Raw genomic sequence first — 17077 nt, forward strand, 5'->3', positions numbered from 1 at the left:
TTGATTCCTGTTGAAGTTCCAAGTGGCAGACAGACAATTAACATTTAATAATCGACTAAAGATTCTCACCCGCCTGATTGATCATGATTCATGATAATGAATTTAAAATAGTAACAAAAATTGACTGAAGCTTGTAACTTAATTATAAGAAAAAATGGCCCTTTAATTGTCAAACCACCCTTTTATCAATTATCATCACTAGCTTAAAAATTATGTTAAGTTGTAAAATATCTTTTTTAACTTTGACGAAACAACATATACTTTACTGAATTTTTTCCCTAAACAATATGATTTTCCAAACACACGATGACATGATAGGTTTGGCTACTAGATAATATTGTGCGTGCTGCTTAAAAGATACAGATATCATCCATACATTGGTATATAAAGAGCATGTGTCAATAATTTTTTTAAATAAAAAATTTATTTTTCTAATTTAAAAATGCCAAAATATTCTTCATGAGTCTAGAAATTACAAAAAAAAAAAAAAAAAAACTATGTGAAAGGATAAAAATACTCCTAGATACATGCATTGCTTTTTGTCCTTTCTAAGAGTAAAATCATGTTTTCAATATATTTTAAGAAGCAAAAAAACCATAAAAACCCTACGTCAACAACTTTAAAATTTTTGACCCTAGAAATAAATAAGTAATTATACTTTTTTAAAGTATTTAAATAGACCTAATAATCATTGGTCAATATTTTTAGATTTTATTGATCTTGAGAGTAAATATATTTTTTACTATGTAAAAAAACAAAAAAATATTAATACTCTCTCGAATAATTTTTAATGATCAATAAATTATTGAAAAAGACTAACTTACTCCTAGCTTTTATTTTTTTATCTAAAAATAAAATAATAATTTTATTATAACAATTCACGATAAACCATATAAGTGCCACGTTGAAATTTATATTTTGTGGTAATGATATTGTCCGTCTAACGCGATGGACCCATATCCACCACCATATCAAAGGCTGGCTTCAATTCTCAGATCAGAAACAAAGCCTTAATAAGGCAATCAGTCTGTCCATTTGGGCCTGACCCCATTTTTTCTTCTCATGTTCTCCTTCCAAATTTTTTTCTCCGCTCTATTATTGGACCTGATTATGTTTTCTTTATCTTTCCCATATTTTAATACGTTATATTTAAAAAAATCTTATTTTTTATGATATGATTTTGATAAAAATCTAACCTTTTTTTATGTTTGTTCATTGAATTTTTCTTCGGCTTTACAAATAAATTTGACCAATACTTGAGAGAGAGTGTTGGGAATAATAACTTGTGGGATTATTTAAAAACCAATCCAATTCCAATCACATTGTAATTGCAATTTTTCTCTTCTAAACTATCATATATAAAATGTGAGGAGTAAAGAAGCCCAGAGACAGTTCAGGTACAGGAGGAAGAGCAACCAGAGTCACGAATTATGACAATTTTAACATTAGTCGAGAAGGAGAAGAACCTGATCTAACGAAAATAAAAATCGTATCAATCATGGATTCCAAGAAATAAAAATTTGTATGTAATATTAACATTATGTTTCTATAAAAAACAGAAAGATAATAAATAGAAAAATTAACTAAAAGTCGTTGGATTTCCCTTTCTAATACTTCACGCTCAAGATGGTGATGCAAGGCTTGGTTGATGTTCACTTTCAAATTTATTGAGCTTGGCCTGCAATGAAAATCTGGGTTTGGTTCATACTTGAACATATATGTTTGGTTGATGTTCAGTTTTGACCTGGCCAACTGCTTGCAGGAAAGATCAAATGCCACTGTCCAAAACTTTGAATGATCATCTAAGAATTGAACAACTGAAATAAACCCATAAACATCAGTATACAAACAAGTTGGAAAAACAATGAAATTAAAATATTATGTAGTTGTTATCATACAATTATAGAATGCTTGTAGACGTTCTTTCAATCTTGGGGCTCATCTTTGCTGTGTGCCTGTCTCATTACTGGGTGGCAGGGGAAAAATATGAAAAAAGTTGCTCAGTCAAAGGCTTTACTCTTTCGGAATAAAACTTTTGATAATTAAGAAAATCGATGAGCTTTTTCTAAAGTAGCATTAATTGTGGCCTTATTTGTGTTTATGATTGTGTTAATTCTAAAAAACGAATCTGGTTTTCTCTATGATGATTTTTATGCTGTGCCATCTTCGAAGTCCCCATCTCCCTCCCTCCTCCTGGAACCAAGTGAAGTTTCTAGTTCAAAAAACAGAAAAAAAGAAGAAGAAGAAGAAAAGACAATGTCTCCCTTATAAATAAGTCTCTGAAAACTTGTTAATCTCAAATAATGTCCAAGGTTTCGATCATGGCTGGTTTCCAAGGCTATATCATATTTTTCCTGATATGGCTAGTCTCCACCATTTTGGTCAGAGCAATACTCGATAAAAAACGAACCAAACCTCGTCTTCCACCGAGCCCATTTGCCTTACCAATCATTGGACACCTCCATCTCCTTGCCCCAATACCTCACCAAGCTCTTCACAAGCTCTCAACCCGCTGTGGACCGTTGATTCATATATTCCTTGGTTCTGTCCCTTGTGCTGTTGCCTCTACACCTGAAACTGCGAAAGAGTTCCTCAAAACTCACGAAACTTCTCTCTGCGATCGTCCTAAGTCAGCTGCTGTTGATTTCCTAACATATGGATCAACTGATTTCTCATTTGCCCCTTACGGACCTTATTGGAAGTTCGTGAAGAAAATTTGTATGACTGAACTTCTTGGAGGTCGAATGTTAGACCAGCTGCTTCCAGCTAGGCATGAAGAGATCGGGCAGTTTTTACAGTTCTTGCTAAAGAAAGCAAATGCAAGAGAGTCAATTAATGTTGGAAGTCAACTTAAGAGGCTAACTGATAATGTTATATCGAGAATGACAATGAACCAAAGGTGTTCAGATAATGATGATGAAGCTGACGAGGTTAGGAAGTTGGTGCACGATGTAGCTGAGCTTACAGGAAAGTTCAATTTATCAGATTTTATTTGGTTTTGCAAGAACTTGGATCTGCAGGGATTTGGAAAAAGGCTGAAGGAAGTCCACGAAAAGTTCGATCCAATGATGGAAAGGATCATAAAGGAGCATGAAGAGGTGAGGAAGATAAAGAAAGAAACTGATGAAGGAGATTCAGGGAAGGATTTACTTGATATTTTGCTTGATATATCAGAAGATGATAGCTCAACTGACCAGAGAAGAATCAAGGCATTCATCCTGGTAAAGTCTATCAGACACAAAACTTTTATGATTCAATACAAGTCCCTAGTTAATTGGTTCAAACAAGCCTCGCTGCTTTAATTCAGTGTTTTGATTGGAAAGTTCATGGTATCATAGACATGGAAGAGGGACCTGGTATAACACTTCCAAGGCTCATCCATTAATTTGTGTCCCAGTGGCAAGACTCAATCCATTTTCATCATTCTGAGTGATCGTAACAGGATAAAACATGGCTTCAAAGGAGATTTACAAAATTACTCGTGTCCGATTTCTTCTAGCCTTGTTGCTACCAATAATCAGATGTATGAAAGCGAATTCTCTCTTCTCTTGTGATGACGGTCATGGGATAGCCAAACGAAATCAAAATTTGGACAAAAAAATATGATGAATTGCTAGTGTTTGGACAAAAAAAATGATGAATTTGGACAAAAAAATATGATCGTAACAGGACAAAAAAATAGCCAAGCGAATTCGAGATTTTCAATTAATCAAAACTAGCTCTCCTCCTCCTCCTCCTCCTAATAAAATCCACGTTTGTCCAGCGTGTCGAGATAGGTATCCTGTTCATGTCCAACTGTAATGGTCCCATAAGTAAAGCTAGATTGTTTTACAAATAATCTATTTTAAGTTCGAACCTTATCCTCTCGTGTCTTTACCAACCTTAAAAATTATAAACAAACAAAAATAAATAAATAGTTTAAATTTCTATTCGTATAATTAAATTTTTTTTTAAGGCTACGTTTAATTATTATCAAAACAGAGATAATAATAATAATAAAAGAGATACGATAAAACATGAAATACAAATAAAATTATGTTGGATAGTGGCATAAAAGATAAAATTATCATTTATGTATCATATTTGATTAATGATGGACAAAATATAAAAAAATATAAAAAAAATTTATTTTATTTTTAATATATATTATTGTCTAACTTAAAAATTAAAAAAATAATTACTAATTATTTTTTCTTACATTAATTTACATTAAAACCCGATTAAACCCAAGTGAAAGACCAATTGACTTTTTTTTAAAAAAAAAAAACAATAGTCAAAACAATGTTGTTTTGATCATTTTATCAAAACAAATTTGATGTTAACCCTCTAGATCTATGACTCGATCCTTATCCTAAGTTGAACTTCAAGTTAAGTTTTAAAATTATGATAATAATTATTTTTATATTTATATATCTTAGTTAGTAAATTTAGAATTAATTTTTTTATCATAATATTTTAGAAATAAAAAATAATAAATTTTTTAGTAATACATACTTTCTGTTTTGAAATTTTTGAAATCCATTGCGAAATTGTCTAAAGGATATATTTTTTTATATCTTTATTTTTTATCAAATAAATTTTTATCCCTATAATTTTCTTGCCTATTTTATCTCGAAATAATAACTCTATCCAAAACACTTACATGTTTTTATTTTTTATTATATTTTTATATAGTATTTAATTATTCTATATATTATTTTACTAAGTTTTCCATCCAAATTGATAAAATTATATTTTTAATTTTAATTTTAAAATTATATTAAGAATATAATATAAAAAATTAAATCTCTCAAAATACTTTAAGAAAATTAAAAGTTTCAAAATCACTATACCATCAAAATTTTATAAAATAAAGATTTTGTTATTTTTAAAAAATCAAAATTATATTCTTGTCGAGCTTAAGGGTATTTTTAAATTAAAATATATATATTTTTAATTTGAATAAAAAAAACTTAATAAAAAGACATATCAAAAAAATAAATATTATAAAAAATATAAAAATATAAGAATAAATTGATCATTTAGTCTAAAAAATAGAATAAAAATAAAAAAACACAAAATAAATTCGATGGAACGTCTACTACGTGGGACCCATATAGCCACATCCCCCACCATGTCATTGGCCATCTTTATATCTCTCTCGGCCCGTGGTTTGTCCTCTCTCCCCCTCCCCCTCTCCCCGTGTTTTTTCGTCCCTCGATTTGATTATCTAACAATAGTCTCAATTAGGCAATCAGTCTGTCCATCTGGGCTTGGTCACATTTTATCTTTTTATTCTCTCCTGCCTTCCCTCTTTCTAGCCTCTCCTTCTCAATGACAGTCGAGTCATTCATAGTACAGGCTGTCTTATGTCTATCTTTTCTTGTATTAACATCACTTACATTGTCTTTCTGATTTGTTGGATCTGATTATGTTTTCTTTCTTTATTCTTTCCCATTTTAATTCGTTTTACCAGATCTAAATTTTGTTACACATTTTTTAATTTTTATGATGTTTTTTTTATAAAAATCTAATATTTTTAATGTTTGTTCATTGAGTGTTTTTTTTCCAGCTTTACATACCAAATTAACCAATACTTGAGAGATTGTTGTGCGTAATAACTCGTGGGATTGTTTTTAATCAATCCAGCTCTAATTACATTGAAATCTCAATATTTCTCTTCAAAATTATCATTTACTGTGAAAAATATTTTCTGGGTTTCTTTTAAATTAATTCAATTTCTCATAAAGTTCATTCCTTTTCAGTGATTGCAATTCTGGGTTTCTCTCAAAAAATGGTAACAGTCAATATAGGAATGCTTCATTATGTGATAGATCATATTTATGGAGCATTTATGCACAGAACCAAAATAAGCCCACCATTCTTTTCTAGAGGATGGGGTGGTTCAAAGCTTGAGCTTTTAGAGAGAATGATTAAGGACTTATTCCCTGAAGTTGAAGGCCAAAATTGGCCTCCAACTTTGATACAACCTATTTGGAGAACAGTTTGGGAAACCAGAACTGCTTGTTTAAGAGAAGGGGTTTTTAGGACTACTTGTGATGAGCAATTGATTAGTGCGTTGCCTCCTGAGAGTCACACTGCAAGGGTTGCTTTTCTTGCACCCAAATGTGTCCCGCCACAGAAGACGGCCTGTGTGGTTCATCTTGCAGGTAACACGGTATATCTTTAGCTCTGCTTGAATTTGAATAGTAGCTATAGGTTTAGATTAATTTTTTTAATTATAATTTGTGAGTGTTTGTACAGAAGTTTAGATGAAATTTTATGTTGATTGGAGAAATTGTGAATGAAATGTTTTTATTTGGTTCACGGCTTGTCGTAGAAGTTGGTTAAATGCTTGTTTGATAGTTTTCAATCCAGTTTAATACTTGTCGAAATGTTAGGGTGATTGCAAAGTGAGTATGGGGTTGCCTCTGTTGGCAGTGTGATGAATGGGTGCAACCTCTTTTCCGCCTTAATTTGATGGTTACTATGGACTAGATTCTAAACCTTCATTTTGCAGGCACTGGGGACCATACATTTGATCGTAGATTGCGTCTTGGTGGACCATTATTGAAGCAAAATATTGCTACCATGGTGCTAGAGAGGTTAGAGTTAATCTTGACTTATTAGTCAATCTAGTAGGTGAAATCTCTTTGATTGTATCGCGTATACTACAAGTGCTGGATTTGATTTGAAAATACAAATTGCAGCCCTTTCTATGGACGGAGACGACCCATGCTGCAATGCGGTGCAAAGCTATTGTGTGTTAGTGACTTGCTTTTATTAGGTAGAGCAACCATTGAAGAGACACGCAGTCTCTTACATTGGTTAGACTCTGAGGGAGGGTTTGGAAAGATGGGTGTTTGTGGACTTAGCATGGGTAAGAACACTTTTGGTTTTAAAATTCTAGGTTGCACTTACCTTTCCTGGTGACCATTCAAAAGTAGACTGATTGAGTTTCTTAAAATCAACATGCTAGTTCAGAGTTCTGAAGAACATCAAACAATGTCCAAGATTTTGGTCCATTTTCCTCTTAAAAATCTTGATGCTCTTATTGAATTTAGGAGGAGTACATGCTGCAATGGTTGGATCACTGCATCCCACACCTGTTGCAACCCTTCCTTTTCTCTCCCCACACTCTGCTGTTGTGGCATTCTGTGATGGGATACTAAGGTATGGCACTGCCTGGGAGGCACTGAGAGAGGATCTTGCGGTGCAAAAGACTGTGATGACTCTTGAGGAGGCGAGACAACGGATGCGAAATGTGCTGTCTCTCACGGATGTCACGCGCTTTCCAATTCCCAAAAATCCCAATGCTGTAATATTTGTCGCTGCCACTGTAAGTATCATATATCTGTATCACCAGATGATGCTATTTTAAGAAAATGTGAGGAATTTGTGATTATTTACTCCTTCAGTCAACCATTACTATATTTCTAGATGGGTTGGTGATTATTTACTCCACTTAGCATCAACATGTTTATCAAGTCTGTGTTTTTTCCATTAAAACTGCAAGTTACCATGCCAATAAATGCTAGTTTGGACAGCCAAACAGGTAATGCGAACATTGAACCTACTGATAAGCACTTAGACTATTTAGCAAATTAGTCCCCATGGGCTCTAGGAATTATTGTTACGTGGATATACATGCATTATGCCATTTCATTTTAGGCTGCTTCTACTGTTTACAGTTTTCAAATTCCTTCCTGCTAATTCTAATATTAGTTCATATCTTAATCAACTGTAATTGTGTTTTTAGGATGATGGTTACATACCAAAACATTCTGTTTTAGAGCTTCAAAAGGCTTGGCCAGGTTCAGAGGTGAGATGGGTTACTGGAGGACATGTCTCGTCCTTCCTTCTACACAATGATGAATTTCGAAGAGCGATTGTTGATGGGCTTAACAGATTAGAGTGGAAGGAGCCTCCTTTGTGAATTGGATCACATATGAAGAAGGCAGCAATTGTTCTCTTTGGTTATATTCTTCACCCAGTAATTCTTGCTAAACTTGTACAATGTTTTACATCTGATTTTTAGGAGCTCCCTTCAGATAGAAGGGAAAATGGGGTGTTTTTTGAATTATTTGTTCTCTTTACTGTAAAGGAACAACACTGATTGAGGGTATAATGTATTTGACTTAATTAGAATTAACAATAAAAATTCTGAAATAATCATGAAAGGTCTTTCTTTTTTTTGGTTGTGGAGTTCTGATTATGTTCAGCTACAAAATTATTGCAACTGCTATTGCATTTTCAATCCCAGCGCTTGCATGTTTAGGAAAGCGTTAAATACACGTCATGAAAAAAACATGGCATCAATATGGACACGCAGTTTTTGAGTCTATATACTCCAGGTTCCAGGATTTTGTTTAGTTTATCTGGAGCTTGCTCTGCAGGCTGAAATCAGAAAGAACTAATCCTACCTGGAGTATTTCACGTAGAACCTGCTCTTATAAATCAGGCATCGTGTCATGAACTCAAATGCACTGACTAAACAAGGTTGTCTAAAGATGGTGGGAAATAAGAACTCGCAATCATCGGCATTTTTGAAGTTGAGAGACTCATGGTAGAAAGAAGTGGGGAAGCGGGAAATCCCTAGCTATGAGAAGTTCGTCTGATATTATCAATATTACATGGTAGTTTCAACGGAAAACATTGGCATTTTGAAGCTTTGGTTGTTGAAGAATTGGGGAAGAATTAGGAAAGGAGCAGTTAGAATGTTTGGCAATCTCCCCTATCCCAACAGAATCATAAAAAGGAAATGTCAGTTTACAAACACTGGCTTGCCCCATGTCTCCTAGTCCTGTATTGGTTTATTGAGTGGATAATTGTAAATTGGAGAAACGAAAGAAAAAGATACATATTTTCCTCTCATACCACTTCAAGGTACATTTAAGTTGCAAATCCATGCTCACGGGAATTGCTTTTCCAGCCAACGCCTACTTGCAGCTTTCCAGTGGAGTGCCGCACAAGCACCTGTTATGGAAATATGCGGTGTAATCTAACCTCGGCAACTTACCACCTTGGGGTATCAGACCGCAAAGCCTGTTGTAACTCACGTTCAAGGACAGGAAACTTAACTCAGTCATCTGAGTAGGAATGCTTCCGAAAATCTTGTTGTGGTTAATATCCAAATATGTCAAGGTGGTTGGAAACACCACCTTTGAAAAATTAAACTCCAGCAAATTCCCTGAGAGATCCACACTTTGAGTAGTTTGTTTGGACCAAAAAACATGGAAGCATCACCTTCAAGTTTGTTGCGCGAGAAATCAACCAAACGAAAGTTTCTGTTGTCTAGTGAAGCGGGGATTTTACCAGAAAGTTGGTTATGAGACAGGGAAATACCCGGTACTCTGCCTACAAAGTTGCCAAATGATTCTGGGATTGGACCAGTAAGCTTGTTCCTGTCCAAGCCAAGAATATCAATTTCTGGCAGTAAAGCGAGTGAGCTTGGTATTGATCCTGAAAGGCTGTTGAAAGACAGGTCCAATACTCTCAGATTCTTGAGGTTGCTAAGAGAGTCAGGTACTGGGCCAGTGAGGTTGAGCCGGCTAAGTGTGAGTGAAATGAGGTGTATGAGCTTGGAAATGGAGGTTGGTATGGGGCCGGTAATATTTGTCAACTTGTGGAACTCAAGGGTTTTGAGATAGGGCATGTCCCCGACTTCAGCAGGGATTTCACCAGAAAGGTTGCCAGAAAAAATTCTTAGGGAAACTACGCGGTTGGTGGTGGGGTCACACTCCACCTGGTTCCAAGCTGTGCAGCAGTCAGTGCCTGGCAGCCATGAGGCTAGGTGGTAAGGATCACCAAAATGTTTTTTAATTTGGAGGAGAACTTTTTGATCACGGGAATTGCAAAGTTCTTCTGAAAGGGAGAGCGAAAGAAGATTGAAGAGGGTTTTCATGTTTGGGATTGTGACATATGATATGCTAGCGTTTCTATTTATAGGGATAGAGGTGCCATGTGAGCCATTATTCAGAGCTCAACTTGATGTCATCTTTTGACTTGGGTGTTCAGAAATAAAGAGTGCAGCAGCCATCAAGCAGCCAAAGGAATCATTTTTGCTTGGATTTTACCTATCTGTCCATGGATGGACTAGGGATTGAAGACACTGAAAAGGTATTTTGGTATCTGACTTCCCTCGTTAATGTTTCGAAAGTGAGGAAACTTTTAGACAGAATAATAAAGCTATAGAAAAGTGCTATGGTGATGGAGTGGGAATTTTATTTTTTTTAACAGATATGAATGGATATTGCTGTGTCGGTTTGCCACTTTACATGCATGGCTATATTCAGCAGACTTGGAATGGTCAACTGGTCAATTATGATGGCCTCGGTTTTTTTTTTTTAATCTCATATGAGCTGGATCTCAAATTCTAGATATTTGTTAAATGGAAGAGTTGAACAGACCAAAACTGCCCTGCTCCAATAAGGATGTTGAGGAGACACAGTTGTTGCCGAATGCCATGCAACCAGTTGTCGATACGAGTTCCGGTACTTCATTAGTTTGCCATTTTGGCTGTAGATTCCAGACACTATGAGAAGATTTTGAAGTTGATGATCTCAAAGAACGTTCCAGCTGTGGGTGATTATACAGGTTTGCAACTCCACTTAAACTATGATGTAGGTTTTTATATATAGCTTACACTGGGAGACTATTAAGTTGCAAATGAGAGACTCCCGTGAGCTGTTACAGAAGCTAAGAGCTTGTAGAATCATGCATGGTTTCTTAGTGAAATCCATAACTTGGCTTTGACACTTATGTTAGCCTCTGTCCAGTTTTGTAGTTGAGTGCCATACAGGCACATATTATCGAAATATGTGGAGTAATCAAAGTTCTGCAAGTTTGATATCCTCTTCAAAGCTTGATAGCCTTAAAATTTGCATGGCCGACTTTGGGTTTTTTGACGTCTAAATTCACCATAGAGGCTCCTTAGCTGTATTTACATGGCTATTGTAAAAACAGATCGTTTGACGAGTCAATAATGACGCCTTTCTTAATCTGATATGAGATGGATCTAAATTTCTGTGTCTTCGAAAGAGAATATAAACCTTCACTTCAGGAAATCTTTTGATACCACCACCAAAAACAACTTCACCACTAAGTGATCCCTAGCAGGTATATTGTCAATGAAAACGACATTTATCAAGATGTGATAAAGACTAAAATGGGCAAAATCTTGGTGTTGTGACAATTCTTATGGGACAAGTGATACTGTTGTCTTTTTTCTCAGTTAATAACACAAATATAACTTACTAATACAAACATTATAAATCAAGATTTGTTTTCTTCTATGAGAGGCACTTTAGTGTCTGTCCTACTGCTCTTTGCAGCAGGTCCAAGTGGAGAACTGCTAAAAACTAGTCTATGGCTCTAAGCCTCGGGACAGTTTTGTTAGTGTTGTCAAATGTAGTAATTTGTAAGTAAGATAGCCTTATGCAAGATTCAAATACTCTCGAATTTCTGTGAATTCAATGGACTTGAATAAGTACAAGGAGGAATAATTGAAAACAAAGATAATAATAGATATTTCTTATCTTTGACTAATCTTATTTTCTCAATACATGTTGCTTTCAGAAATATTGCAAATCCTTATTACACTGGAAATACTTCTTTACCCGCTGAACTATTTGCAGTTTCCAAGTGGAGCTCCGCACAAGCACCTGTTATGGAAATAACTGGAGTAATCAAAGCTCTGCAACTTACCACCTACCGGAATCTGGCCACACAGCCTGTTGTAACTCACGTTCAGGGACTGCAAAGGTAGCTGAGTCATTTGTGGAGGAATGCTACCGAAAATCTTGTTGTGATTAATGTCCAGATTTTCCATGGTACTTGGAAATACCACATTTGACAAATTGAATTCGAATAGATTCCTGGAGAGATACACATTATTAGTAGTTTTGTTTAGCCCAAATAACATGGAAGCATCACCAACAAGTTTGTTGCGAGATAAATCAATGACGCTGAAGTCCATGTTCCCTAATGATGCAGGGATTTCTCCAGTAAGTTGGTTGTGAGACAAGTAAAGATCCGGTACGCTGCCTTTAAAGGTACCAAATGATTCTGGGATCGAGCCCGTAAGCTTGTTCCTGTCCAAGTGAAGAGCACCAAGATTTGGCAGCAAAGCTAGTGAGCTTGGTATTGATCCAGAGAAGCCGTTAAAAGAGAGGTCCAAGTATGTGAGATTCTTGAGCTGGCTGAGAAAGTCAGGTACTGTCCCTGTGAGATTTAGCCTGTCAAGTCTGAGAAACGTTAGGTGTACGAGCTTGGCAATGGCGGGCTGTACGGGGCCTGTAATATCAGTCAGCTTGCGAAACACAAGGTTCTGGAGATAGGGCAAGTCCCCAACTGCAGCGGGGATTTGGCCAGAAAGGTTGCCAGCAAAAACGGTGAGAGAAATGATGCGGTTGGTTGTGGAGTCACACTCAACCTGGTACCAGTCTGTGCAGCAATCAGTATCTGACTTCCATGAGGCTAAGAGGTAAGGATCGCCAAAATCTTTTTTGATTTGGAGGAGAACCTGTTTATCTTGGGGATTGCAAAGTTCTTTTGAGAGGGAGAGTGAAAGAAGGGTACTGGAAATGAGTAGGGAAAGGAAAAGGGTATTCATGTTTGCTTCTGCTCTGGTAGATCTCTTCTTCCTTTTTTTCACTTTGTTCTTTGAGATATGGAGTGCAAACGCTCTATTTAAAGGGTTCTGGCATCGATATGTTCGTATGGTATGACGAAAGACTATAGGCACCTCAAAGCTGGATTTATCGAGGGAAAGTCCAAGAAAATCTTGGCCAAAATATTTGACTAAACTATGCCATAAATGTGTCAGATTTCAATTCGTTTCTGCTCACGTGAGTAGTTTGTGTTCATCCTCTTGACTACTTCTATTAAATTCTACCTGTCTTTAATTGGTGGCCAAGTGTTCATAATCCTTACTGGCGTTGTATTATATATTTATTATGGATCCCATCACATATTCTTCCTTCTTGTCCTGCCTTGTTATCTACTCGAGGGCTGGAAAATTCAGTCCATAAAACTCTCTAACAAATAAACAAAATACAATATAATTTCATCCATAAAACACTTTACACGGAACAAAGGCTTCCTCATAATCAACTTTACACGGCTACACGAAACCAAACTAGTTTGCACCAGTCAATGACGAGGGTCATGTTCGTTGCTTCGATTTCGTTTGGGTGTGTGTTTGGATTCTTAAAACAATGTTTTTTAATTGAACATATTTTTAATTTTTAATATTATTACATTAAAAACACCTTAAAATATATTAATTTGATATTTTTTTAATGAAAATAATTTGAAAAAACCAATCGAACCGCATTCCTAAATACACCTCGTTATTCTGAAATAACCAACCCGGATCTCAATTTCTAGATGGTGCGGAAGAAAAGTTCGGAGAGAAAATATATATAATATATACCGACACTTGAATACACCTCCACCAACAACAACTTCACCGATTGATCTCTCATGGGGTTATAGACGTAAGGTCCTATATGGAATCAAAATGTGATAAGGTTGCAATTGCCTTAGTGATTTGATTGGTTTGGACTACAATAAGTGTCCACTAAGAAAAGATTGAGAAAGGGGATATATAGCAACTAAAATATAATAAACTTTCTTGATGGAATCTACAAAAATATCATTTATTATTGTTTATATGATTTTTTAATAATAGTTTTATGCGAATTTTACTTTATGTATAGATCTCATTTTGAAGTTTGGTAGGGATTAATTTGCTTTCCACCTTCGAAACCACCTGCTCTTTTCTCTTCACATTATAAATAAGATTTTATAGAGCATAGTTGGATGAGAATACGGTCCATAATCACAATGTTAAGATATTATTATCATATCTTTTTTTTTTCTTAAGTGAAATTAAGGTTAAATGGGTAGCCCTTCATTCTTAAAAATCTCATCTCGACCTTATAAAAAAATTGAGGTAGAGTTTTTATTTTTATTTTTTTGGTCCAATCTAAAAAAACAAAACACAGTGCCACGGGTTTGACTTTTCTCTTAAACATATGATCATCAGAGTTTGTTAGGCCACAGATTTTGTTTGACCCACGTAATATTCACTTAAGATGAAGTCCAAGTTAACTTGTCTTGCTTCAAAGGTTGTAATTAAAGACTCCTTTATTGTTAAGTTTAGTAGAAAGAAATCCTTTAACTCTTCATATATCTCTCTTAATTTCCCTCGAACACCTAATTACAGTACCCAGGTAGGTGATTAGTTAAAATAGTTGAAGTACGTGCCGTTTTCTTCTTCTCTCCCTCTCTTAATTTTCTATCTATTTATCTTCTTCTTCTTTTTTTGTTTATTAAAGACTCGAAATTGAAATTGGGTTGTGATGTTCTTTTTCATCGCTTCCTCGATTTGACGGATATAGCTAAGAAAAAGGTAATGATGTGTTTAATTATTTTAATTTTAATTTAATGCATGAATTCTAGCATTGTTTTAAATACTAGAGGGATTCGAGCATTGATATTTTTGTATTATGTGGACATTATGATTCTTATGAAGGGCATATTTGTTCTTTAGTGTGTGTTTGGATTTTTAAAAATAATTTTTTAATTGAATATGTATTAAAATAATATTTTTTTTATTTTTAATATCAATAAATTACAATTATCAAAAAACACTTTAAAACACATTAATTTTAATGCTTCTTTAAACAAAAAAAAATCTTACGAAGCATTTAAAATTAAAAAAATGAACCGCATTATTAAACATGACTCTTCAATAATCAAGATGTTAATTTCTAGATGGTGTAAAAGAATAGTTTAGGGGTTGAAATCTCAAAAAGAAGATATAGTATAGAACTACACTTGAACACACCTCCATTACAATTAAACAACTTAGATCTTATTTGTTTTTTTATTTTTTTTATTTTCATATTATTTGATTTCTGGTGAGTTTACGCACTTAATTAACCCTAATCTCAAGAGGAAGATATTTTTGTATTACGTGGACATTACGATTCTTACATGCATAATATTGTTTGGATACATGTATTAGAAAAAGAATATTTGAAAGAGTCCACATTGACAAGACCCTACAATGTATTTAAAAAATGAAACCGTGTATATATATATGGAGTAATTGTGAATAAAAAGTGTAAAGGTTATATATATATATATATATATATATATAGGATGGATAGCTAGATCTTGCTTGCATGAATAATGTTGCCACCCAATTTTCTTTAAATTCATCATTTCTTGTGTTAATTTAACACTTCAGTTTTTTCGAGTCTCTTCATTGATTTCTCCTCTTGAGACCACCACGATTAGCGCTTGTCATCTAGTTTTTTTTTTTAGCCGCCTGGCCCCATGTTTCCAGCTTCCAGCTTCCAGTCAAATACGTTAAATTCAGTTATTGTTTGACTTGAATGTCTTTTATCGTTTTCCCACATTTAGGCAATTTACTCTTGGAAACGTGGTTACAACTAAAAAATTTTTAAAAAGTATTTAAAACTAATATTTTTTAATTTTTATATTATTTTGATATATTTATGAGCGTAAAGCACTATGAACCATATCTACTATCATACTTACAAACATCTTAAATTGCAAAACTATTATCAGTCTCAATCACATGCTCATCACACCTTGTAATGAATAATAATTTCTTTAATTTATAAAATTATATAATTATTTGGGATATACTAGTTATTTTATTATTGATTTGCTGTGTTTTTTTCAGTAAAAAATATTAAATAAAAAATCATCAATAACAATTAAAAAAGATATATATAATAGAATAATATAATGAAATTATGATAATAAAATAGATAGTTGGCTCGTGCTTTATCGAATACGGTGCTGATTTTTTTTAATGTAAAAAATAATGTTCGATCACTGAAATCTTGAAGTATCGGAGGATGGATTTAACCATTTCTTCTGCATAATTTCTAATATTTCGTTGAAAATAATGATACTGCTAATTAGGTTCATTGTGGGAAGAATGCAAGCGCGCGCAGGAGATATTTGGAACATGTTCCGCGACAAGTACATCTTATAAATAATTCTTTGAAGTACGAGTTTGGCATCAGTCATTGCATAATAATTATCAGACAAATGAATCGCATAAATTTCATCATCCAGTGGCCGTAGTGATCAAGCAATGATCATGATGGTCGACTGATCAGAAGCATCTGAATAAAAATAAGACTACTCTACTCTACAGTCTACTTTTCTCCTCGCAAAGGCACCAAGTGTGCCATTCTGCTAACAACGATTTGCATATCAACAGAAGTATTCTTTAGCGTCGCCATCATTATTCAGAGTTCTCTATAAAGCAAAAGATGCTCAATCTGTAAATGGGATATTTATTCTTGGTCCAAGAAACTTAGCAAAATAGAATCCAACAACGAATTAGGAGGGAGGAGCCTTGTCTGTCAATGCCTAAGCTACCAAAACCAAGTACAAAGAGGTTTAAGCACAACAGCTCTAGTGCTATGGCTACTGATGACCTTTTGACCTATATTAAGGGAATCGGTTTATATGAAGGAAACAGAATTTCTATGCCTTCTATGAAGAAAGTCATACAGACAGCAAGAAATTAAACTAAAGAAGAATAAAGATAGAGAGAATACTGGATAAAGCATCTTTATGTGCAAGAAACAGATTTCTATGCTGCTTTTTTCTTTCTTTAAGCTCACCACGGTATTTTTAACTCATAAAAATTTCCAAAGTTAATAGTTTTTGCTTCCTTTTCCTCGCATTAGCTTTGCTTCAGAACCCAGAAAGAAGAGAGGAGCGAGCTGTCCTCACTAAGTGATGCAGCTCAAATAAAGTAACCAGAATTGCCATGCCTTGAAAGATCAGATTTTCTGGACCGGAGATTGAAGGGTAATGTGGATAGTTTAATTTTTTTAGTTGACAATTTTATAAAGCTAAGATAGCTGAAAGAATCTATGATAGTGAACATGCACTGAATCACTTTATTTTAAAAACTAAAAAGATTATCTTTGTCCTTTCAAGTGGGGTGGCAATCACCTTTTCCTAATCTGAGACTCATTATGGACCATTCCAGCCTTGCATTTATGCTTGTAAGCAAAACACAAGCCTTCCCCATTAC

General features: G+C 34.3%; 3 protein-coding genes and 1 pseudogene across 3 annotated transcripts; 2 read left to right on the forward strand and 2 right to left on the reverse strand.

Moving 5' to 3' along the window:
- Positions 1-2266: 2266 nt before the first annotated feature.
- LOC18099866 (3,9-dihydroxypterocarpan 6A-monooxygenase-like) lies at positions 2267-3396 on the forward strand. Its single transcript, XM_052453904.1, has one exon. It carries the CDS (start codon positions 2304-2306, stop codon positions 3300-3302), a length of 999 nt encoding a protein of 332 aa, XP_052309864.1. The 5' UTR covers positions 2267-2303; the 3' UTR covers positions 3303-3396.
- A 1759-nt stretch (positions 3397-5155) lies between these two features.
- On the forward strand, positions 5156-8159 carry LOC18099867 (uncharacterized). The gene is made up of 5 exons (XM_006380987.3): positions 5156-6149; positions 6500-6584; positions 6690-6859; positions 7044-7318; positions 7739-8159. Exons 1-5 carry the CDS (start codon positions 5774-5776, stop codon positions 7913-7915), a joined length of 1083 nt encoding a protein of 360 aa, XP_006381049.3. The 5' UTR covers positions 5156-5773; the 3' UTR covers positions 7916-8159.
- Positions 8160-8557: 398 nt separating this feature from the next.
- LOC18099868 (polygalacturonase inhibitor-like) lies at positions 8558-10414 on the reverse strand (annotated as a pseudogene).
- Positions 10415-11413: 999 nt separating this feature from the next.
- LOC18099869 (polygalacturonase inhibitor) lies at positions 11414-12652 on the reverse strand. Its single transcript, XM_006380989.3, has one exon. The coding sequence runs from the start codon at positions 12590-12592 to the stop codon at positions 11606-11608; it is 987 nt and encodes a 328-aa protein (XP_006381051.2). The 5' UTR covers positions 12593-12652; the 3' UTR covers positions 11414-11605.
- Between the last annotated feature and the right edge of the window lie 4425 nt (positions 12653-17077).

This window comes from Populus trichocarpa, chromosome 6 (assembly GCF_000002775.5).
Source record: "Populus trichocarpa isolate Nisqually-1 chromosome 6, P.trichocarpa_v4.1, whole genome shotgun sequence".
Lineage (NCBI taxonomy): Eukaryota > Viridiplantae > Streptophyta > Magnoliopsida > Malpighiales > Salicaceae > Populus > Populus trichocarpa.

What these genes read in the sequence shown, in the direction of transcription:
- LOC18099866 (XM_052453904.1), top strand. Translation starts at nt 2,304, where the DNA reads ATGTCCAAGGTTTCGATCATGGCTGGTTTCCAAGGCTATATCATATTT.
- LOC18099867 (XM_006380987.3), top strand. Translation starts at nt 5,774, where the DNA reads ATGGTAACAGTCAATATAGGAATGCTTCATTATGTGATAGATCATATT. An exon ending in GCTACCATGGTGCTAGAGAG is followed by an intron (nt 6,585 to 6,689) that starts GTTAGAGTTAAT and finishes TACAAATTGCAG; the next exon opens with CCCTTTCTATGGACGGAGAC. An exon ending in TGTTTGTGGACTTAGCATGG is followed by an intron (nt 6,860 to 7,043) that starts GTAAGAACACTT and finishes TATTGAATTTAG; the next exon opens with GAGGAGTACATGCTGCAATG.
- LOC18099869 (XM_006380989.3), bottom strand. Translation starts at nt 12,592, where the DNA reads ATGAATACCCTTTTCCTTTCCCTACTCATTTCCAGTACCCTTCTTTCA.